General features: G+C 44.3%; 10 protein-coding genes and 1 non-coding gene across 11 annotated transcripts; 5 read left to right on the top strand and 6 right to left on the bottom strand.

Annotated features, from left to right (window-relative positions):
• Positions 1-255: 255 nt before the first annotated feature.
• Positions 256-4,773, bottom strand: TCB3 (LALA0S03e08548g1_1; the record flags this gene model as incomplete). The annotated part of the gene is made up of 1 exon (XM_022773448.1): positions 256-4,773. One exon carries the CDS (start codon positions 4,771-4,773, stop codon positions 256-258), a length of 4,518 nt encoding a protein of 1,505 aa, XP_022627921.1.
• A 787-nt stretch (positions 4,774-5,560) lies between these two features.
• On the bottom strand, positions 5,561-6,883 carry COG8 (LALA0S03e08526g1_1; the record flags this gene model as incomplete). The annotated part of the gene is made up of 1 exon (XM_022773447.1): positions 5,561-6,883. One exon carries the CDS (start codon positions 6,881-6,883, stop codon positions 5,561-5,563), a length of 1,323 nt encoding a protein of 440 aa, XP_022627920.1.
• A 662-nt stretch (positions 6,884-7,545) lies between these two features.
• VMA6 (LALA0S03e08504g1_1) lies at positions 7,546-8,589 on the top strand (the record flags this gene model as incomplete). Its single annotated transcript, XM_022773446.1, has 1 exon — positions 7,546-8,589. One exon carries the CDS (start codon positions 7,546-7,548, stop codon positions 8,587-8,589), a length of 1,044 nt encoding a protein of 347 aa, XP_022627919.1.
• A 163-nt stretch (positions 8,590-8,752) lies between these two features.
• LALA0_S03e08482g (LALA0S03e08482g1_1) lies at positions 8,753-11,803 on the bottom strand (the record flags this gene model as incomplete). The annotated part of the gene is made up of 1 exon (XM_022773445.1): positions 8,753-11,803. The coding sequence occupies one exon, from the start codon at positions 11,801-11,803 to the stop codon at positions 8,753-8,755; it is 3,051 nt and encodes a 1,016-aa protein (XP_022627918.1).
• A 1,550-nt stretch (positions 11,804-13,353) lies between these two features.
• LALA0_S03e08460g (LALA0S03e08460g1_1) lies at positions 13,354-13,950 on the top strand (the record flags this gene model as incomplete). Its single annotated transcript, XM_022773444.1, has 1 exon — positions 13,354-13,950. The coding sequence occupies one exon, from the start codon at positions 13,354-13,356 to the stop codon at positions 13,948-13,950; it is 597 nt and encodes a 198-aa protein (XP_022627917.1).
• Positions 13,951-14,716: 766 nt separating this feature from the next.
• NGK1 (LALA0S03e08438g1_1) lies at positions 14,717-15,955 on the bottom strand (the record flags this gene model as incomplete). The annotated part of the gene is made up of 1 exon (XM_022773442.1): positions 14,717-15,955. One exon carries the CDS (start codon positions 15,953-15,955, stop codon positions 14,717-14,719), a length of 1,239 nt encoding a protein of 412 aa, XP_022627916.1.
• Positions 15,956-16,192: 237 nt separating this feature from the next.
• LALA0_S03e08416g (LALA0S03e08416g1_1) lies at positions 16,193-16,927 on the top strand (the record flags this gene model as incomplete). The annotated part of the gene is made up of 1 exon (XM_022773441.1): positions 16,193-16,927. The coding sequence occupies one exon, from the start codon at positions 16,193-16,195 to the stop codon at positions 16,925-16,927; it is 735 nt and encodes a 244-aa protein (XP_022627915.1).
• Positions 16,928-16,968: 41 nt separating this feature from the next.
• LALA0_S03e08394g (LALA0S03e08394g1_1) lies at positions 16,969-17,478 on the bottom strand (the record flags this gene model as incomplete). Its single annotated transcript, XM_022773440.1, has 1 exon — positions 16,969-17,478. One exon carries the CDS (start codon positions 17,476-17,478, stop codon positions 16,969-16,971), a length of 510 nt encoding a protein of 169 aa, XP_022627914.1.
• Positions 17,479-17,634: 156 nt separating this feature from the next.
• Positions 17,635-17,706, bottom strand: LALA0_S03e08372r. The gene has a single exon. It is a non-coding gene; the product is annotated as a tRNA-Arg (tRNA).
• A 1,201-nt stretch (positions 17,707-18,907) lies between these two features.
• On the top strand, positions 18,908-20,914 carry LALA0_S03e08350g (LALA0S03e08350g1_1; the record flags this gene model as incomplete). Its single annotated transcript, XM_022773439.1, has 1 exon — positions 18,908-20,914. The coding sequence occupies one exon, from the start codon at positions 18,908-18,910 to the stop codon at positions 20,912-20,914; it is 2,007 nt and encodes a 668-aa protein (XP_022627913.1).
• A 170-nt stretch (positions 20,915-21,084) lies between these two features.
• LALA0_S03e08328g (LALA0S03e08328g1_1) lies at positions 21,085-22,434 on the top strand (the record flags this gene model as incomplete). The annotated part of the gene is made up of 1 exon (XM_022773438.1): positions 21,085-22,434. The coding sequence occupies one exon, from the start codon at positions 21,085-21,087 to the stop codon at positions 22,432-22,434; it is 1,350 nt and encodes a 449-aa protein (XP_022627912.1).
• Between the last annotated feature and the right edge of the window lie 89 nt (positions 22,435-22,523).

Raw genomic sequence — 22,523 nt, 5'->3', positions numbered from 1 at the left:
CCCGCCGATGCCAACAAGAGCCCTTTGAACTATCTCGCGATCACAATGAATCACAACTTCAGCTTCCTTGGATTCAGGAAAGTTTCTCACTGAAATGGACAAGACACGATTGTTGCAAGTCACCTTACCCAACACACCAATAGTACTTAGCTGAGTGCAAAACTCATGTTATAACTCGTCACTTGCATACACGACTAATACATACATAAACGCTAACGAAAAGCCTCATGCGTACCCCCCATGAAAACTTGTCTCTTAGTCCTGGGTTTTGTACTCGGATGGAATTGCTGGCACAGGTGGTGCCTCGTTGTCACCGTATTCAATTCTCAAGAGTAGATTCCCTTTACCGAGCTTCAAGGACAAAATCCCCTCTTGCTGTATCCTAGCGTCACCTAGCTGAACTTGTGCTACCCCCAGTTCGGTATCTTTGCCGAAGCGGTGCGTAGATACACCACCAAACACTAAATTGGCGTCTGGGGAAGCCTTGAATTCGCAAGACTCGTTGTAATCTACGCGTCCTTCCGAGTTAGTTTTCCGGCTTTCCGTCCGATACATATGCTTCATACGCCCACCTTGTGCCAAAGAGATGCGCAATTGCAAGGAAGCTTTACCCATGTTTTGAGCTCCAACCACAGTGACTTTACCTCTGTAAGTACCGTTGGGAGCCAGGGTACGTGCAAAGCTGCTGGCCGTTGAAGAGGAACGTTGGTGTATCGGGCCGGGTGCGCCAACGACGCTCGACCCTTCTCCGTTTTTTGTTGTACTTGAAGCAGTTTCGTGGCCAGGAGGGCTGCCTGCACTACCACCATGCACTTCCGCGTAACTAGTGTTGGGTCGGGTCACGTCGTAATCCATTGAATGCTTAGGGGCTTTCCGAACGTTAGGGTCCTGACGCTCCCCACCATCGCGCGAAGCTTTCCGGGTCTCAAGCTCTTTCTTAGATTTTTTACTCGCGAAACCTTTTAAAAACTTACCTCCTTTTTGTACACCACCAAAACCCGCACTTGCGACACCTTGGGCTGTTCCGAAACCAGCACCTGCTACACCTACACCCATATTAGCAACACCGCCCAGAGCTTTGAATGGCTTGATGGCTAAACCACCTTTCGCGGGATCCAGTGCGGGGAATAGATATTCGGGCACGAAAGTGGCCTTCAGCTTAACTGTACCTTGAGGTTCCAACTGCAATTCGAGGTCATGGGTCTTACCTGGGACAAACATTTTGGCGTCTAAGGCAGTGGAGCAAAGCAAATCATTGGAGCCTGCCCTGTCCCAATCGTAGACCTCTAGTTGAAGATCAGACCTAGCCCTTGAAGGCACAGGTATCTCAACTGTTGCATTCCAAACAGGGGACAAAGTCTTTTTGATTACCTCTGTTTTTTCCACTCTCCTTCCGTCCACTTTTATCTCCACGAAAGGATCGGATTTGTTGTTCCTGTCATGCGAAGGCACATCACTGGCAGAAATGATGTTCAACTTCAGTATTCCTGTATCTTCAATTGACTCATTGGGCGACAAAGGAGCTTCGGCGGGCGAGTATAAAAAGCGCATTTCAATATCGGAGCCCTGAGCCTTGACGACGGTGGGGTTTTTGATTCCTTTTTCTAGTAATTCCTTAACAGAAAATGATTGCTCGGCTAGGATGTCACTCAAATCTTTGGGTTTAGAATTTTTCGATAACCGCAGAGTAATACGACTGTGATTAAGATCGCGGATAAAGCATGAGCCACTGTCTGGTACGACCTCCCCAGCCCTTGACTTCATAGAGGTTGAAGCAGGTGTTGCTATGTCGTCGAATAGAACCTGTAAATGCGCAGACTGCTTTGATAGTTTGCCACGCAAGATCTGATAGTTGAGAACGCCTGAATTGACACTTAGAAGTTTCTCGACTGACCATTTTTCCTTTCCCTCTATTTGGACGCTGCTCTCGTCTTCCACGTCCATTTTGACGATTTCATACTGATCAGGATGTACCTTCATTTTCTCCTTCAATTCCTCTTGCTCTTTCATAAATTTGGCTTTGCGCTCCTTGATCTTATCCTCGAGCTGCTCAACTTTCATGAGCTCATCAGGGCTGTAAACCTTGTGTACTGGAATGAATGATAGTTCAACGTTAACGAAACTTTTCGTGAGGTTCATGTTTTTGCCCAATAGTCTGCATTGACTTGTTTCCGGTCTCTTGGTTGATACGTATCGGTTAGTTTCGGGATCTTTTTGCATCACCTTATTGGCCTGTATGGTGTATGAACCAATTGGTCGATCCTTTCCAACTTTCTGATAATCAAATATACCCAAAACGATTGATTGACTTTCGGACGTTATTGGCACATAAACGACGCTGTTGAAGTTAGGTTCACGATTATCCGAGAAATACTGAGTCTCATATCTCACTTCATTATTCAAGGACACAGTAACGTAAGGGTCAATATCACCAACGCCAGAAAGATTTTCATCAATCATAGCATCCTTGATGTGCACTCTCATAACCCCAAGCGGGTCTCGAACAGCATTCACTGGCGCGAAGGATCCTGTCATAGCAATAGGTTTCCAAATTGCCGAGAAAAACAACTCACCTTGAGGCGACGCATTCAAAGCTGTCTGTCCCATTTCGGCAAGATTTAGAATATCAGCCATTGATGAGGAATATTCACAAAGTAGCTCCTTTCCTGTCATCTTAACGTCAAAGATCTTGACGGATAACGTGGAATTTCTTTTGGATGGAACTAGTACTTCAATGCCCTCTTCCCACGAAGGTTCATTGATGCGACGGAGAGTTCTATACTCCTTCACCACTTTACCATCAATTGACATTTCCGCACAAGGGCTCAAAGCGCCAGAGGATGATCCAGAACCTTTCAAAAATCTAGCTTTGTGAAAAGTAGCTTTCAAAATACCAACATCAGAAGCAGACTGGTCATCTTGCTCTTCATCTTCCCCATCCTCTTGTTCTTCTTGTTCTGACTCCGAATCTTTGTCAACTTTATTTTTTGTGCCGTTGCCTGAATCACGTTGAGCTTCTTTAACAGCAGCCGAGTCTTGTTGTACAACAGGTAGCCAGTGAAGGTCGTAATTAAGAGTACCTCTTGTACCGCCTCCCGAAATCAATTTCGCTTTCTGTCCAGTCACAGCCACCGTTTGCAATAGCTGGCTTAAATTGTACTCGGCCTTCCCAATAAGAGTATCCCTGCGGATGTCGTTGAAATCGTAGCAATTGAGAAATAACTTTTGGTCGAGAGTGTTAACCAAAACGTATTTCGTCTCGTTCCAGCGAGGTGATTTGTTGTCGGATTTGACTGAGGTTCTGATAGTCGTCTCGCCAATGTTGCCGTTTTCTGCTGTGAGGGTGATATAAGGGTCGATGGTGTTCCCGAGGAATTCAGAGCCCTTTAAGCCATCAGCTGAGTGAAGGGTGACTGCCACAACCCCAATTGCATCTTGAGCTTGTGCAGCCACGATCTCCTCCACGTCAATATCTAATTTATGAGGATTGTATAGCATTGGACCCACATTCGAGTTGATCATAGTCTTGACAAACGTCTTCAAGCCCGGCAAGAAAGACATAATGTCAAGACCCAAGGTGTCGCCACCAACAGGCTTCAAAGCGAAGTCGATATATGGTGGTTCCATTAAAGACAAGGACACAATTTTAATGTTAGGGAATGATTGCCCCAGTTTGATGGTGATACGCATTCTCCCCTTGCAGTTGATGTCTTCCACAAGAACGGGCAAAGATTTAGAAACAAAGCCCTTACCGACAGTGACACCAAGTGCGATTTTAGGATTAATTTTCTCCTTGGCTTCTTTGGCCGTCATGTTGGACACGTCGTTTGGTGTGAAAGAAAACTCCCAGTCCATTTCTACGATATCTTTACCCTTCTTAGTGTAGGATGTAATTCCATCAATTGTGGGCGATTTTGTTCCCAGCGTGAACTCGTCCAAAGAAAGTGCATCGATACCATATCCGGGGGCGACACCAGCTAGTTGCGGGTTAGCAATGTCCTTTACTTGCTGCGATAGAACTGGCATGTAGATAACCCAAAATTTCGATAAAAATGAGTTCAGCCACAACGTCGTTTCCTTTCTGTCCGAAAGAGTCTCCTCAACCACGATACCCGTGAGATCGTCACGAATATTACGATTGAAGCGACGGAATTCTGTGCGATACACGGATCCCGCACAGAAAAAGACGAAAAACAACGATAGCCACGAAAATCTCCAATAAGCCAAAAGCCATGAGAAATAGCACGTCCCTACTAAACCTGCCATGTTGTAGTACAAGTCATTGTAGAATCTTTCGGTAATGTACCCCTTTACAGCAGCACCGTCGGCGCTTGATGGAGCTACATTGCTGCCAAAAAATCCCCCGATAGATTCCCACGGATAAGTGTCATCGGATTTACCGCTTTCCAACTTTTCTTTCATCTTTTCTATAGCTCGTTCCTTTTCTTCGTAGGCGGCTGTGTCGATACTGGTGTCGTGCAGATTAATGTCCCTGGATGGTGCAGTCCGAAATTGTTTGGGGTCCGTGATTTCCAGCGGTGCTGGTCCTACAGTACCGTTTTCATTGGGCACAGGTAGTTTCATAAGTCCCTGGGCATTTGATGCAACCAAAACTTCCTTGTTTGACCCCGCTTGCGATGACATCGAGTGTCTCTTTTTATTGCCAGAATCCGCCATTTCGGAATATGCCTTCTGTGCCAAATCTCCGCCAACTTGGGCCTCTTTGGACTTCACATTCGAGTCCACGGGCAATGTGGCCACGTTCTTAGACATGTCTGCTAATCCAATTGGGTTCTTATGCTCCTACGTGTTCAGTTTTTTGGGTTTAAAATAGTGGTAAAGGGTTTGATAAGTTAAATTCTTGCCCTGGAGTTTTTCATGCAAAGAAAACGGACAGACGTCTTTTTTCGTGTGTGAAGACATCGAGAGGGCACGTGAATAACACGTTAAAGAATGTGTCAATGTCAGTGTCAGCGTCATCGATGGGCGGAAGAAACTTGACATTCTTGGATCAAGGTGGTTTTCGTATCATGATAGAGCTAGCATTTGTCGTGAATTTTTTAACGCCTTGACGTGCTAGGTTACGTTTAGCAAAATGAGTTTCGTGGGACACGAATATTGTGAATTTTAGTTCACATTAAGCGTAGTGCAGGGCTTGGAAGGACCATTTTGAAGCTGTTTGGGTATTATTTAGCCATGAGCCCGAAAAGTACTCTCGTAATGCAATACAAAACATGCATTACCATCCACGAATGTTGTGCCAGTACACATCGCCGAATTAGGCATTCTGATGGAATCCATTCAGCTTGGCTTTGATTGTTTCCGCAGCCTCTTCGTCCCGTATGGTTATTTCCCATGCCTTTTCAGCTTGGACTAAGTCTCATAATTGCCATACTGCAGAAGTCGGGAAATTAGCTTCGATTCCTTTCGTAAGGTAGCACTTTAAGCGTCTATTCGACGCCTTCCGTAAGTAGACATTGCATCGATTGCCCTGTTCTAGCCTCGTTCGTCCTTAATATATGTGCTCTCACATCTAAAATGAGAAGCACACATCGTCACATTAGTAGTATTTGTTGGCTAATTCCCTGCGTTTGTCCATCGCGGTTGCTAGATCGGGTGCCGAGATTAAATGTGATTCTTGCATCTTTCTGATAAACAAATGATGGTAATTGGGGTTGCAATCGGCCAAACGGAACGAGCAGTACACCAGCTGCAGACAAACGGATACGGAAATCGAATCCTTCATGGGCGCAAGTGAGGATATCAGTGCATCGCAGCATTTTTCCACAAACAAGAGCATAAAGGGATTAGTTGCGACTGGCTTCTTGGGTTCGTTCAACAGCGGCATCGAAATTTTGAATCCATGATATTGGTCTTGTTTAAAGTTGAAAAGATCAGACTGCGATTGCAGAATCGATAAGGCATTGTATACATGCTCCCGAAACGTTTCAATTCTACGCTTCATGAGAAGCTCACGCATGGTATCATTGGTCAGCTCAGTGATTTCAAACGAGTTCATTTCCGAGCACACAAATTTGTGGCGCATGGTAAGGAAGACTTGAAATAGTGCTTGTGGATTCTCAGAGAAAGGAGAAATGGACGAAAGATAGGAAAGAATTTTTTTGATCGGATTCGCGCTGAGATTTTGTTGTAGCATTTTAACAAGGCCTTGCAGCATAGTAGTAGTCATTTCCTGCGAGATTGAGTCCGCGATGTGTCGTACTATCGCAATATGCGGAAATTTGTCTACCAGACTCCTAGCATGCTTATGACACATCAATGCTTCTTGATAGTGGCCGGTTTTGATACATGTGCTAGTCAGTGTTGGCAACTCTAAAAGCTCGCTAACGGAGTTCCAATGTGTCAAAACAAGCGCTAAGTTATCCTGCGCATTGTTGAAGTCACCATTCGTATCGTTCACAGCACGCAATGCGACTTTCTGCAATGCGGTATTCAGCTCGTCTAGTCCCTCTTCCTGTTGTAGATCTTCCTCGGTTGGCTCGTTCAGTGAGGCCCAGAAGTCTCCATGTTGTCCTTGTAACTCCAGGGGCCGGTCTGTTGCCGCAGTTTTCTCCACCTCCCACAATTCGTCAATTTGGGCAAGCATGGTTGCTAATTGAGGTTCAATCTCTTCATTGCACAAACTGTCACAGAGCGCCTGTTTGTTTTGAATAAGTAAATCTCGCAGTTTACGCTCCTGTGCTGAAATTTGGGCCTCAATTTCGGCTATATCTTCCACGACACTGCCCGGCAGCGGCATGGAAGAAAAATACGCATCGTACGAGTCTCTAGCTTTCAATTGTTCTGTCAGGAAGGATTCTGCGGCAATGGGATCGTATTTGGTAGCGTTAAAATCGCTCAAAAGCACAGCCAAAGTATCCATACGTCCTTAATAAATTTCGAAAGGTGATGCCGCGGGGTACAAACAGAAGGAATAGAACGCTTGGCGGGAAGTAATGGATGTGGAGTTTTAAAATATAAGAGAGGGCAGCTTATAACTGTAACTTGTATATAGAAACTATTTCGTGGTTAGTGATTACAATAAATCTACGTTCATAATGATTTACAAGTTAAATCACGTGCTTTGATAATGATTAGGTAATCATAAATGTCACATGACATTTGCGCTTATATAATCGAATGTTCACGTGATCCAATGTATCATTTGATACGCTCGTAAAGAAAGGATTTGTAGATCTCTAAATACGAGCCGGGTTCATTTCTTTAATAGGGTGGTCTAATTATTGTATATATACTATACTACTATAATATGAACTGGTGATAATCTTACAGTTCAAATACTCTGAAGAAACCAGTAGAAACGCTCTTCTATTTGGCAAACCGAAGTATCCAGCTCTTCCAATAGTGTGTCTCAGTGTTCCACGTATTGATCGCCTCTTTATTACGGTTCTTCTCTGACTTTTCCACCCGAATTTGATCAAGTTTCAACCCATCTACCTCAAGGTCCGAAATATCTTGGCTTTACAGATTGAACGCTGCAAGACTTCCCATACAATCCTTCCTTCTCGAAACCAAATAGTTATCATGGAGGGTGTATTTTTCAACGTCGACAACGGCTTCATCGAAGGTGTCGTCAGAGGTTACAGAAACGGACTGCTTACGGGCAATCAGTACATCAATTTAACCCAGTGTGACACGTTGGAAGATCTCAAATTGCAACTTTCTGCAACTGATTATGGCAATTTCTTGTCGTCGGTTGCGTCGGATGCACTAACGACTTCCATAATCCAAGAAAAAGCGTCTTCCAAGCTGTACCAAGAGTTTCAATATATACGGGACCAGACCAGCTCTACGACAAGAAAATTCTTGGATTTCATCACTTATGGTTACATGATCGACAACGTTGCTCTTATGATCACGGGGACCATCCACGATCGCGACAAAGCGGAAATTTTGCCTCGTTGTCATCCACTTGGTTGGTTCGATACTTTGCCCACGTTGACCGTTGCCACAGATCTAGAGTCGCTTTACGAAACTGTGTTAATCGACACACCACTAGCACCATATTTTAGAGATTGCTTCGACGCAGCGGATGAACTTGACGATCTCAACATTGAAATTGTTAGAAATAAGCTGTACAAAGCGTATCTATCCGACTTCTACGAATTCGTGTCCACCGAAGTCAATGAGCCCGCTCGTGAGGTCATGCAAGCCCTATTACGTTTTGAAGCTGATAGAAGAGCTATAAACATTTCCTTAAACTCTTTGCAAAGTGGCGATCTAATCACCGCTGATATGAAACGCGATTTACTGCCAGACTTTGGTAAACTGCACCCAATCGGCACTCAACAGCTAGCCACCACCGGATCTGACTTTGAATCCGTCAGGGCAATCGTGGACAGTGTCTATGAGTACCGTGGAATTTTCGAGTCCGGAAATTTGGAAGATCATTTTTACAGGATGGAGATGGATCTATGCCTCGACGCATTCACTCAACAATTCACCGTCAGCACCATCTGGGCTTGGATGAAGTCGAGGGAGCAGGAAATTAGAAACATCACCTGGATCGCAGAATGCATTGCGCAGAACCAGAGAGAAAAGATCACCAATTACATTTCGGTGTATTGATGTGAGCCCTAACGCAGAATACATATACAATTCACATTAAACATCATTGTTTAAAGTTTTAAAGAAATACTAATACAATTTTTTGGAGCATCAGGCACGCGAATCGCACTGATCGCAATACTAATTTCTTAGCCCCATTATCGTGAAATGAAAAACCATTTCTTCAAATCACAACCTCAACACAACGTTCTTTATTATCCTCCATTCTCAGAAATACACTCTTCGAATTGCCCACCGGTTCAAATTTTGTAGCTTGAATGCCTCCTTGGTACATATGAGCATTTTTGCATTGCGAAATATCAATGTAAGTGAGAGACGTAAAGCCTCCAAGTAGAGAATCCAAACCGGACCTTGTGACTCTTAAGCAACCTTTTAAAGTGATCTTTCGCAATTTTCTTAAGTGCATCGACAGTGCTAGCAGTGAAACATCGCTTACAGCTCTGCCGCAGAAGCTAAGATCTAAAACTTCTAAATTTGGGCAACCCAAGCATAGTGTCTCCAGCGAAGCGTCTGTCAAAGAGCAACAAAATGACAACTGAAGTATTCGCAGTCCACTTGCGCAGCTGGCTATGGACCTGATCGAATCATCAGTTAAAAAAACACACTCACTGAGCACCAATTTCTCCAGATTTGGAAATGTATGATATCCCCAATATAAAAACCCCACATCTGTGATTCCTGTGCAACGAGTGAGATCTAGCTCTCTCAAGTTTTGCCGCCCGTACAGAGCAATATGGCGAAGAGTCGAATCGGTAATGGATTTACAATGACGGAGGGTCAACACTTTAAGACTTGGGCAGCCTATGTTTAACGATGTTCTCTCATTAGCGTCAAACATTTCCATACCTTGTATTGGTTCGTCTAGCGGGTAGATCCAGCTATTCTGCTCAGTTCCTGCAGTCGAAAGTCCAGCATTGCCGTTTCGCTTATGATCATTAGATCCCAAAAGCCTCTGAACAACATCGTCTTTCACCTTTCTACAATTGGTCAGGTCAATTTCTTCGATGCATTTACCTACGTGCGGTGCCCCGATATCCATAATCGCCATTGCGCTAATTTCCCAGCAGCTCCTCATCCTAATGACCCGTAGCTCACCTTCTATTCCTACTTCATTGATCATGTACGAAAACCCTGCATCAGTTACATGAAAGCAGTTTGACAAGTCTATCAATTTAGGTCTTGAACCTACGAAGTTGGTGATTTCCGTCAAGGCATTGTCATCTATAGAATTACTCCATGGTTCCAAATCTAGAATGTCAAAAAGACCAGGTGCAACATAAAGCAGCTGTCTCCATCTGCGACAAACTAGCCGAAGCTTCATGAGGTCAGGAAGTTTGAGAAAGTGAAAACATCTCAATAGCAGGCGATCTGGTAAAGGCCCGACGCTTAAAACAGAGTTCTTGCGCCGTTTGCGCCCCCCACCAAGGCTAAGTAACCTTGTGCGCTTCCTGTGAGACATATAATTCAAAGGAGGAGGTTGCTGAATCTTGAAAGAGTGACTTGAACCTGCTACTGCATTCATGGGCGGTGAATCTAACTCTAGTAATTGTACAGGTCCGGTGGCTGGGGATACAGGCCTAGGGGGCACAGATTTGCATTTTGACTTTTTCGAAGTAGTCTTTTCATCAGAACAGTCGCTTGTCAGTGATTTATTAGAAGATCCAGAAACCGGACTCGACAAGTTGTTGTTCGTGATTTGTTTCTCAGTGCCAAAAGTGAAATTCGGGTTTATGGGAAACGATGACCTAAAAGGACTTGTTGAACGAACGAGATCGCTAGAGGATGCCACGGAGTTGGCGTCAGCAACAACATAAGATTTGCTTGTAAAGTCTTGCCTTGACTTTTTCGAAGGGCATTCTGAGCTCGTTACAGAGTCAGGACCGCAATCTGTTTCACTAGTGTCATCCTCACTTGTAAAAGTTGAATTCCGATTTGCCCGATCGTCTGCAGTTTTGATAATCTCTCGTTTAACTATTGGATAGCTTTCGCAAAAATGCTTGAGGGTTTCTCCAGTAAGTACAAGTAAGGTGCTCGAAGACACTGACCTGACATCGGCCGATCTTATTGATTTCGCACTATCGTCACTAATAGAACCCAGGAACCCCATTTCCCCAAAATATTGACCTGGGCCCAACCTTGCCAGAAGTTTCTCGCAACGCTTTATACAGTTGTTGGTATCCGATGACTCACGAGTTAAAACCTCAACTTCTCCGCTAACTATGAAGTAAATGTTTGTACCGCGATCTCCAGCGTGAAAAATGTATTCGTAAGGTTCTGCCTGTTCTAATTCCACGCACAAGGCAAGCCTATGAGCGATTTCGGCCGGCAATGTTGTGAATAGAGGTAAACTTTTTAAAAATTGACGAATGGATATGGAATCGTCAACCACCTCTGTAGATTTCAAATGAGAGGAGAATTGAAGAGCACTTTTTGCATTATGAGACTTTGCTATCTCGTGAGCAATAGGAGTGCTGTTCTGGAGACTGCTATTCTTCCAAGGCATGTTAGCGGTGATAAGGCTGGTAACGCCAGAGTGCTTCTTTTTATCCTGCATAGCAAGCCTTTCCTGGGCTTCGTCTCGAATCTGTCGCTCCACCTGAGGAAAATTGGGCAAGATCTGATTAAAATTATCGGCAGTTAGCACCCCAAGTAGCACTTTAGTCTTTGCAACTATGGTTGCCGTCCTGGATCGATTGAAAAGTATGCCTATTTCCCCAAAATAGCTGCCTTCCAGTAACTGAGCATGCACAGTCTCGCCATCTGGTGAAGTGACATTAACGCAACCTCTCAGGATCCAGTACATGGCTTTGGCTGGCTCACCAGCCTTCACAATATGGTCCTGGGCATGGTATGTCATAAGTGTGAGCTTACGAGCAATCTCGACAAAGAACACATGCGGGGCATTTTTAAACAGGGTGAAACTCATTAGCTTTTCCAGCACTGGCTTTGGTATTGAGATCGCCAATTTTTTCGAATTTGACGTATAATCCAAACCAGACGTGTCTGAAAAATCCTCAAGTCCTTTTAGACTACTGTCGCAGCAAGGCTCGTCCTGTGAAGCAATGCAACATTCTGGCTTGTTTGTAGCTTCATCAGAACAGTTGACAATCCCAATGGATTTTTCCACTCCGGAGTCCTCATCTTCATGAGAGATTTCTCTCGACAAATTCGATCTCCGTCTTGCACTGTAACGCCTGCCCTTGAAGCCCCTCATTTTAAACCCGGCAAATGGCACACAAATGACTTGCGTATGGATCTTGGTCGCAAGACCGATAACTCTTCAGCTCAGAGTTTGTCAGGGCAGGACGAACCAAAATTTCTCGTCCGTATTCAAAATTACCCGAGGAACTACTACACACGTCTACAAGTACGTGTGTAGTGGTAGTCTCGAGCGTTTCAAAAGTCTTGAGGCTATCTTGCAAACAAGCGATGGTTCTCAAACGGTTGATGAACTCGAAAGCCGTTGAGCCTTCATGCTAAAATGGTAAGGCCCTTTAAAATCGTTATCCACGGTGTAAAAGGAATGGTCGACGAGAGAAAGGAGCAGATGGACGAGTAGAGGGATGAGTGACTGGCGAACCTAGGGAAACGGTGAAAGTAAGTCAGGAAAGTGTTTATACTCGTTGTGGGATTCAAAGTGAGTCCCAGGAATTTCTTGGTACGATATCCCTTCCATATCTTTGGTGATGTTCCGCATTGTGATTAAGTTAATATTCCTGGTTGAATAGCCGATAAGTGTATCTTTTAACACCCTATAAAGTGCGCAGAGGATCGTCCTGCAGGTTGAGCGGACTATATGTTAATGCGTTTCTCCGAGAAATTTCCAAGCTGTGCGTCTATGTATTTCTGCGAAGCATTTCATCATCGAAGGAAGTGAAGAGGTTTCATTTGTCTTGAGGTGGTGTGAAGGCAAATCGGACCATCAAAAAAAAAAGTACAATGGTACCAAAGATCCGAGGATACTGCGTTTCAGACTCACTTTGAAAAATGGTAGTAGCATCTCGTGCTGTTTTAGGCCACAGCGTTGAGGGTTTGGGAATGTTGTAGCTCAGTTTCACTGGTCATGCTTATTCTGTCGCTGTGATTTGGTCATGTGCCATTCATCACTTTGTACTTATTTTGACACCAATCATAAGAACAACAACAGAAAGAAACATCCCGCCGGTATATTTGAAGAATGACCTCTTAATTCACCGGTCTATTCTGTTCGAAGGATAGGCCGGCGGAATTTGTGGTAACCTAAATTCTCCGACCTTTTTCTTTCCGAAAGAAGATTTCTCAGTTCAAATAAATATCATTTCTAGTGCCTTGGACGGAAAGAATACAAGCCCATAAAGCCGCGTTTCTTTGATTGATATTCAACTCTCGAAGAATCGCATTAGGGTGCCAATTCTACCAGACTTCGTTTACGTCACTCTGTACTAGGCTGACATTTCGACCTTCGTGTGATAATAGTGAATAGCGGTATATTGGCGAATCGACTGTCAACTTTTGATAGAAGGGAATCTGATCCCGCCGCCTTTCAGGAAGCTCAATTGTTGCCCTTAGCTTTGTTGTGAGTTGTTCTGGCATTCTTGGAGCTCTAACTTTTCTCTTGGACCGTCAACTCTCCATATAATAGCATCAGCAATCGAGATCAATAGGTTTAGGCGATCGCAGCACATTCTTTAGTTTGCGCGGTTCAAGAAGTTCCATCCAAAAGATCCCAACAGTGATTAGTTTCAAATTTCAAAAGTCAAAAAAAATCCAGACTTTGATCTTCCAATGCTTAGAGACCGTAGAAAGGTCGATAACGGCTCGAGTGTCCGTGTAGGTCCGGAAATACAAGACGAAGACGATGACGATTGCTTCGCTAGAACACAATTCACAAACGGCGACATATTTAGAATGATAGGCGGGATACTAATTTTGGGACTTTTAGCAGGAAGGTTAATTACAGGATCAGTAACGTGGAATATATGGCGCAGGTCGATTTCTCAAGTAGACTTGGTGAAGCCTTCGGCATATTGGGTAGGTCAGGACCTACCGCGAGCATTTTCCGTCAATCAGTTGCAACAATTCGATGGATCGAACTTAAATCTTCCAATATTACTAGCCATACGAGGCCAGGTTTTTGATGTCAGCAGAAAAAGTGGCCTGTACGGTCCACGAGGTCCGTACCATCGTCTGGTGGGCGCAGATTGCTCCAAATCTTTCAGTCATCCTACATGGAGTATGCAAGCTTTTCGGGAACCCTGCAGCAATGACCTAACGGGGCTTTCAGACGAGGGGCTTCAACGAGTAGTTAAGTGGGTTGACTTTTTCCAAAATCGGTATCCGCACATTGGATATGTTACCGACTCAAAGCCCTTACTGGCTTAAAGTGAACCATCCAGCTACCAATGACCTCATAGTTTGCACTAAACCAACATACAATTCCGTGCATTTCTTCAGGTGTTATGAACGGCTGCAATCGAACATCGGCGGGCGAATATCGACGAGAGTTTTGGCAAAGCCATATCCCCGCGTTTCCTTGGCGGGTTCACAGCGAGCTTTTTTATGGGTAATGACACCTAAATGCAAACTGTTGAAAAATGAACCTACCTCGCGTTGACAAGCGACACAGTACCTCGATCATGCTTTGTTTAGATATGTAAGCATGTGCAGTGATTCGACCTTTAAAACGATTAGCAGCATACCTCACTGTGTCGTACATGGCAAGCGAAATCACCAGCACCTTGGATCACCAACTTCGATTGCGCTCGAAGAGCTGTGGGGATATAGCGTATGGTGGCTCCACACCTGTCACAATATTCTTCAACTTGCTTCGTGATGCTCGAAAATAATATTCGAAGCAAACTATCGAGGGTGCTGTGTGCTCTCAGCCTACAGTCGACTTTACTTTGTCCTCGCAAAGATCGACTATCTATCGAGTACATTTTCAGCTTATCCTCTTGCCCTCTTGCCAGTACGCAATCTCACCCTTCTGCCGGTTGCGCAGCGCAGAACCCGGATATCAAGCTCTCTAATTTAGGTATATCGCACTTTTCAGCGCTTTCTCACTATAACAAACCTTTGCACCAATCCTTTTGACAATCCCCGTCACCGTTAAAACATCGAGCTACCGAAATGTTGAAGCCACTTCACGTCAGCGAGATGAATTTACATGGGCTCCGATTAAATTGCTGTGTTCCAAAAACTCCAGCTCAATTTTGCCACCGCTAAACTTGTTTATCAGATCTTTGTATACCGGACAATTTCTAAGAAACGATCCAGCGTACCCAACGCGTACTACTTGAAGCATGTCGTTATTGGTGAATTTCAAAATGCTTAAAATAGCCCCTGTAGCATAAAATGCCGCTCTTTCAATCAGCATGAATGTTAAGGCTTCAATGACTGGTTGGTAATCTCCAAACACTGTGAGAGTAGAGCCCTTCAGTATCTCGCATATAAGCTTCCCGTCAAATTCCAGGTTTTTGGCAACCTTCGATACCAAGTTATATCTGAAAATGATTTTTTGGAGTGTGAGAGGGATCCATTTACCTGCCGTAACGTATTCAAGAGGCATGAAGAGAGTTTCGTCTTTAGGATCAAACTCGGACAGCTTGATAAAGTCCTTCCCCAAAAACCCGATTTCGGAATTTATTAGATGCGCTGCAGCACCATGCGTCCTTTTTTCTGAGCATTTACGAGAGGGGACCCGGTCACTGGCCAGCGAGAAACACGCATTGATACCAGTTCCCAAGATCAGCGATACGTCATTGCCTCTTTGGGTCGCAGCGTTGGCCAAGTACACGGCTACGCTATCGTTGACAATGCCCCGTACTCTGACTTCATAACGATAGCCTACTTCTCTTTGTACTTCTCGAAAAAGCCGTTGCAGAAGCTCTGTAATTTTCACGGACCTTATTTCATCACTCAGCTGGAAACCTTTGCCCATAGTTGTAATTTGCCCATTAGTAGTCAAAGGAAATCCAAACGTAACGCCGAGCTCAAAAATCACGGTGGAAGGTTCAATTCTACCTTCACGAAGAAATTTATCCGCCCGCCGGCATATCCATTGAACAATGAACTTAAAAAAGTCGATGTTTACGGAAACTGCATGAATAGCCATGCTGGCACAATTCAAGACCTGCAAATCTGCAGCGTTGACGAATCCCATCTTGGCAAAACTTCCACCCAAGTCCAGGGTGATATGCAACTTTCCACTTCTACCATTTTCTTGAGCAGAAGGCAAAATTGAGGAACCTTCACTCAGCATCGATGTATCGCTTTCTTGCAGTCTCATCTCAAGCTCCGAGCATCCGTTTTTAACCAGCTCTTCCATAGTTATATCGGGAGTAAAGACATCCGTCAAGTAGCTCAAGTCTTCATTCTCAATGGTCATGAAATTTCCGTTAATCTATCGTGCTTCCCCAGGTTTTTTCAGGTTGTTGATGTCCGCGATGAGCTTGATCTGGCATTAATTGACATACTTTTATATAAAGGAACTAGCCGGAAGATAAGAACTTAACCTCTGGACAAGAGAAATGACGAACTGAACTGAAGTCTTCAGGCACTAACGTAGTTTCTCTCTCGAATAAGGCTGTGAAAGGCGTATATAAGTAATAAGAATCTAAGAGACATGCAGTTTTATATAGAATGTCCGGTGTCAAAAATGGCCGTGGAAGAGATGCGTCATGGCATTTCGCCTTTGAAGCATGTAATGCATCTGAAGGGCGTTCTGTCAACAATTTTGTTTCACAGAACAAGTGGATCAATAGTGCCAGCTATAGACTGTGCAGATGCAGATTGTCGGTTCCCGGTTGTACGGAGCGTCGGTAATAGCGAAAGCCAGGATGCTTCAGAAAAGATGAATCGGAAAATTGACGAATGCATCAAGGAGCTAAGCATTTGGTTTGCTCAGTTTGACGAAAGCCGGCTGGATCAGCTATCGCCATCGCCATCCAGGGAAGACACTCCACCAGAGGGAACCGTCAATTCGTCGAAATCGAGGTCGGCATCTTCGATAACCTTGAAACTTTCGCAAAACAGTGGCGAGTGCTCTGAGCCGTGGGAAACCTGGACCATTGCCTCGCAAATGACCAGCAGCTACAGGATAGCCATCGAAAATAACGGGTCGTTGTCAGGAGCGGAGTTTGGCCGGTCGAGCCATTTTGAGCAGTTCCTCATCAGTCTCGCAGCTTTTTGTTACGAAATGGGCATTCAACACCCACCAGAGCAGCAGAACCAACCCCATATAGACATGTATGTTGGAAACTCGGACCCCAGCCAGACTGGTAACGAATTTGCCCGCTGGAAACGGTTTATTAAGAAAATGCTGCAATCCGGTTCTGGACAAGACAATGAAGCTTTTTGAGCACGAAAGAGCGGACAGACTCAGGTCAAAGGAATGTCTTCCTATCTGGCATTTAGCGGGAGCTCACTTTTGGTGTAGTACGAATATCCATTCACCAAAATGCAGTCATTGATGACCTTTGCAGGATCGATATGAAGTCTTTGTTGCGCCCATTCTATGCATTTGCCATCCCAGGATCCGGGCTGGAACCAAACGCTCTGAACGGTGAAAGACTCCTTCTCAAGCTGTTGTAGGATGGACAGTGTAACGGGCGGAGGCGTCACAAAACACACGCTGGCGCCGTCGATGTTCTTTTGAGCAGGGTATTGCGCCAATCCTTCTGCGATAGATCCAAAAACGGACAAGTTCTGCAGCTTTGTTCTGTTTTGCGTTGAAGAATCGGTAGACAGATCTACCACACCGCCTGAAGGTGTGATTGGGAAAACTGGCAACTCATGCTGCACAAACCAATGCACTACTCTGTTGGCATATGAGAGATCCTGGTAAACTTTACCACACACGAAGTAAAGACGATTGGGACCGAAAAAGGCGCTGAGTTGTTGCTTCACCATTTTGCTACGAGTTGGATGACGTTACTTAGTTAGAAGATGTATATATGATAATTTTACAGTTACTTGGTTGAAAGAAGCTAGCTCAGTAAAGTCATCACTAATCGGTTCATGGCCGATATATTCATTGTAGAACGTATTCTAAGCAAAAAATAAAAGCACTCACGGTGGGGGTCGAACCCACAATCTTCTGATTAGAAGTCAGACGCGTTGCCATTACGCCACGCAAGCGAAGTTGAAAATTGAGTAAATCAATTAAAAATATAAAGCAGTTTTATAGTCATTAGGTAAAAGACTGTGGGAAAGAGGCATTGTTTCCACTGGCAGAGACCTGGGATTCGATATCGAATAAGCGCTACCTTAAAATTTTGGGTATATACCTTTTTTGCTTGAAGTTTTTAGTTTCACGAAGATTTATAGTTTTTTGCTTCAGGCATCGTTTTCGAATGTGTTCTTATGTCACAGTACTCAATTTTCCGGCACAACACTCAAATACGGGTGTTTTGAACCCACAATTTGAGTTCAACAGCGCTTTCGATGATTTTCCATCTGAACTGTTTAGAGATTCCACCCCACAGTCTATCGCTGACATCTTTATCACGCGACTTCGGAGGTATATCCATTTGAAAAACTCAGAAACTAACGACTTTGATGATCAGATGCACATTCATATTTCAAGTCTCAACTTCTTAAAATCAGCTCTACGTTACAAGAGCTTCACAGAAGAGGAGACAGCACACTTCGGCTAGCAATTGTCAGGAACAAGTCCCGATATTTTCAACAGTAATTATCTACGGATGTGTCGCTCATCAAATTAGTACGCATGTAAAGACAGTTTCCATTTTATATATGCCAAGACCTCTTCTTGAACAAGAACCACTTTTTAAACGCCACTAGGGAACCTTCACCCAGTAGCACTACCGCATCTTGTACTTGCTTATGCAAAGATGTAGAACGAGCGCTCTTCAGGATCGTGACCTGCCCATCACCACCTGCATATATTGGCCATATTTTTATCGCCAACATCATGGTATAGAATGCTCTTAGTTGCAGTGAAGTCGTTCGTGTCTTATAGACTGCTATGCTATCTCAGTTCGTCATCTTGACTCATGCCTTAATCCAGGCCTTGCTGGGAACTTGAACACAAGAGCTAGCCGAGATAATGGTTATTTCCATTGAGTGCGATTTTTGGTATTGAAAGGTTATTCCTCGGAGGTTTTCATTTCAATCCTTACATGCAAAGGTAGCACCCTGGACTTCCATCGCTGTTTTCGGTTCTCCCGTAGTTTTAGCCTATCCTGAATTGGCAGCTGAGTCGTAGAGACACTCCATACGAAGATGGGCCATCTTTGGCCATATGATGATCTTTAATGTCATGTCATTGCACTCTTCATGGCACTTCCATCTTTGTTCTTAAACTCATGTAGAGCTGATGGCTCACAATGAAAGCCGTAAGCGTACTAAACCATGTATACTGTGCAAAAGAAATAAGGTCAAATGTGAGTATGTGAACTCACTGCCCTGTGAGCGGTGCGCTAAGTACGGTCTGCGATGCCACTTTGAACAACAGAGCATTGCTGCATCCTTGGCCGAGCTAAGGACTCTGCCTTCTATGACTCAGGTACATACATTAGGCTCAGAAGAGACCCAGGTGACTGAGCCAGCATCTTTAGCCCTTTCAAACGACTCTAAAGCTGTGAACTCACGTCTCAGCACGCTAGAAAGTGCCCTGGAATCAGTACTGTCGATTCTCCAAACTAGTCAATCTCAGCAACAACAGCAAATGGATCTGATCCAACAGCAGATGTCACAAAACCAAACTTGGGATAAGTGGCGCTTTCTCGATCTTCAACCGTCAACGACAAACGACTCATTTCAGGACGCAGCCGCCTTTCCGGAAAACCCACAAAACTTGCACCTTTCGAGAATTTTGTCAAAAACTGAAGTTCAAGAGCTCTGTGAACTTTTCAATGATCGATTTGCACCTCAACTTTTCGGATACGAAATAGGACCTTTAGATGTAAGCACCCTCTGGAGAAGGTCGCCTTTTTTGTTGCTCTCGATATGCACTGTAACCTGTCTTCATCATCCTTTCATGAAGTCAAAGTTCAACATGCTCAAGCGAAGTTTTGAGGTCGGTGCTTCTCAGTGTTTAACGCAGGAGGTCCCAGCTATCCAAGTAGAACACACAATATTGGCACTTGTCATCGGTGCACTATGGCTAGAATCTGGCCAAATGCTCGTATCTGTTGCGATACAATTAGCTAGATTTCACAGATTGGATCAGCCTAACACGTTGACCTCTTCACTTGGGCGCTCGCCACTACAAAGACTCTGGTATTTGCTATACATCGTTGATGGAAATCAAAACCTCGTATTTCACAAGAGCCCATCTATTCATAAGGAAAGCGAGCCGTTAATTCTAAATTCGCGGAGGGATGTCATAGGAAGCCTCACGAGCCCACAAGTCCGCGGAGTTTTGAGTGCTAATTACAGGGCTCATGGGAAAGTTGTTAACAATCGGCAGCTGGAGCTTTTGAATGAAGTGGAATGCCGCAAAATATCTATACCAGGGACTACTTTACGCGAGCTCCGACTTCTCGGTCAACTTGAGTATCATATGGCCATGGAATCAGTGTTTTCAGGCAACAGGAACAATTCGCCAGATCTAGAGCGCTCCATGCAAGCAACAGCAACCTTGTTGGACCCGTCAAACTTTGGAGTACCTTGGGTGAGCAATTTGGAGCTAGACAAGTGGATGATATCGTGGACGATCACATTGCAGAACATAGACTTTCGAAGTGATCCTTGGTGTCTGAAATCTACACTCTTGTATTATAATTTTGCTCGAATGCACATCAACATGAAACCTTCATTGGGTGGTGGCAGATCCTCCGTTTTCAACAGTGGCACAACTGATTTGATGAAAATATGGCAATCACCAGACCCAGCAGTATTTTCTAATCCGACTAGGGGGAAAAGTGCTTCTCATGACATTTCGTTTTCTGCTGCTCAGTCACTAATCAAACTAGCAACCGAGGATAATGATATCACAAGTATCTTTCAATTTCTCCCTATGCATGTTCATGCCATGCTCTACTATGCATCTCTGGTTCTCTTAGACCCTACAGATGTTTTGCACGGTCTAAGTCCGAATCGCAAAGTGCTTGCTACTCGGTATAAAACCGTCAATAACTTGAAAAGTCTCATTTCAAAAACACCATCGTCTGATCCAAACTTTAGAGCCAAGACTCTAGATTCATTGAGTCAGCTTCTTGACAACTTTGCCGCAAAATGTTTGGCTGTTGACACAGGAAATACCCAAGATGATCACGGTGCTAGATTTCAGGAAATAATCGAAGAGGAACACCCAGCTCGGGAAGAAAGGAAGCCAAGAACAATTATAGCATGGCCGGGAACCAACCCGGGTCACCCATAAAGATCTGCACTGTTCGCGCGAAAGTGTTTTGTCGTCAGACCTAAAACGTCACAAAACCAGAATAGCATATAGCAGCCAATTTTGACTGACAAGCGAACATGGATGAAGAGATAAGTGTATCGATCTAAAGGAAGTTCATAGGCCATTAGGCGACTCGCTGTTTTTCAGTCATGGTGGTCGAGAAGAGAATTCAATGTAGAGTCCGGAAGCTCAAAAAAGACCGAGATTTCGTACAATTCAAGAAAAAAGTTTACCGTTTTCCGAAGGTGTTCAAAAGGAAGTTCACATCTGAGCTTCGAGTAGTAGACCTTCAGTTCGACATTCTTAATTTGGAGTTCAAGCGACTTAAACGCTTAGTCGACTGCTTATTGAAGAATTGCGAATGGTTTTGGAATAGTGTTGAATGCTCTGTTGACAGATCGCTAAATCTGTCAAGACTATTTGAGTACGTTCTTGGTTACTGTGAGCAAAGTAAGCACACTCAATTCGATATTTCGTCAATATGGAGATTTAGGGAGATGAGTGGCGATACCAAATCATCCGAGGTCGGTATCATATGGCCGCTGAGTTCGCCTGCGGGGCCGAAATCATTTGAGGGTGGCAACTTTTCTGCTGGGAGCAGAATCATCTTGAACATAGCTCAAAGTCGTGAAAAATCAATGCGAAGGCTCATTGATGAGAAACTGAAAATGTTCAACGCCAAGGTTCTTCAGCCTTTACGCATACTCCTCAATTTATTCACTCAGATAGGACGCATTCTCAAGGAGCGCAAACTTTGCATGATTGACCTGACAACGTATATCTCCAAATACAGGCGTCTGAGCAGCACAATGCGCAAACCGTTAAGACCGCGGCAAGTGCGTAAAAAGATGAGATACGAGCGTGACGCTGAGTTACAGAAATTGAAATACGAATCGCTCACAGCCGCAATCAAGATCGAGTTGCGAGCGCTGTTTACTCTTTTCAGAGAATTCTTTAGAAACTGGACTGCCAATTACCTATTGACGACGTTCTCTTTGGCATTTACCCTGTACGATAAGCTTGGTGATCGAGCTAAAGTGTCACCGATGTCAAGCGACAATGGAACTACTGGAAAGGTCCCAACGTGTGAGCCTTTGAATACGGGTGTTTCTTCGCGTTTCAATGACCCGTTAGTAGGAATTTCAGAGGGCCTGGAGTCTGTTACTGAGACCGTGACACGATTTCGATCGAATTTTGACGCGGTTGAGCGTCGTTTGAGAAATTTGCAACTTATCAAATTCGATTCTTCGAGTCATAGTGGTGCTAAAAAAACCGTATCCGTGCTCTACGTCACTGCAATGTACGACTACACACGATTGGACGCGGGGTTCAATTTGGGCGATCTATCATTTCGCTGCGGTGACCTGATCAAGGTTGTGCTGAAAGACGAATCCGGATGGTGGCTCGGCGTACATTGTAACACAAACGAAAGAGGCATTTTCCCCGCAAACTACGTCAAGAAGGAAGAAAGATCGGATGATCGAGGTTCTTCCTCGTAGTCGAATCACAGGAGGGTTTTTTCAAGACGTTTTGACAAATGCCAAGAGACACACACCTAAAGAGATCCAAAACTTATGAAGATTCTTGT

This window comes from Lachancea lanzarotensis, scaffold LALA0S03 (assembly GCF_000938715.1).
Source record: "Lachancea lanzarotensis genome assembly LALA0, scaffold LALA0S03, whole genome shotgun sequence".
Classification (NCBI taxonomy): Eukaryota; Fungi; Ascomycota; class Saccharomycetes; order Saccharomycetales; family Saccharomycetaceae; genus Lachancea; species Lachancea lanzarotensis.
The sequence above is the reverse complement of the archived record's forward strand: the minus strand, read 5'-3'. Positions and strand labels throughout refer to the sequence as shown.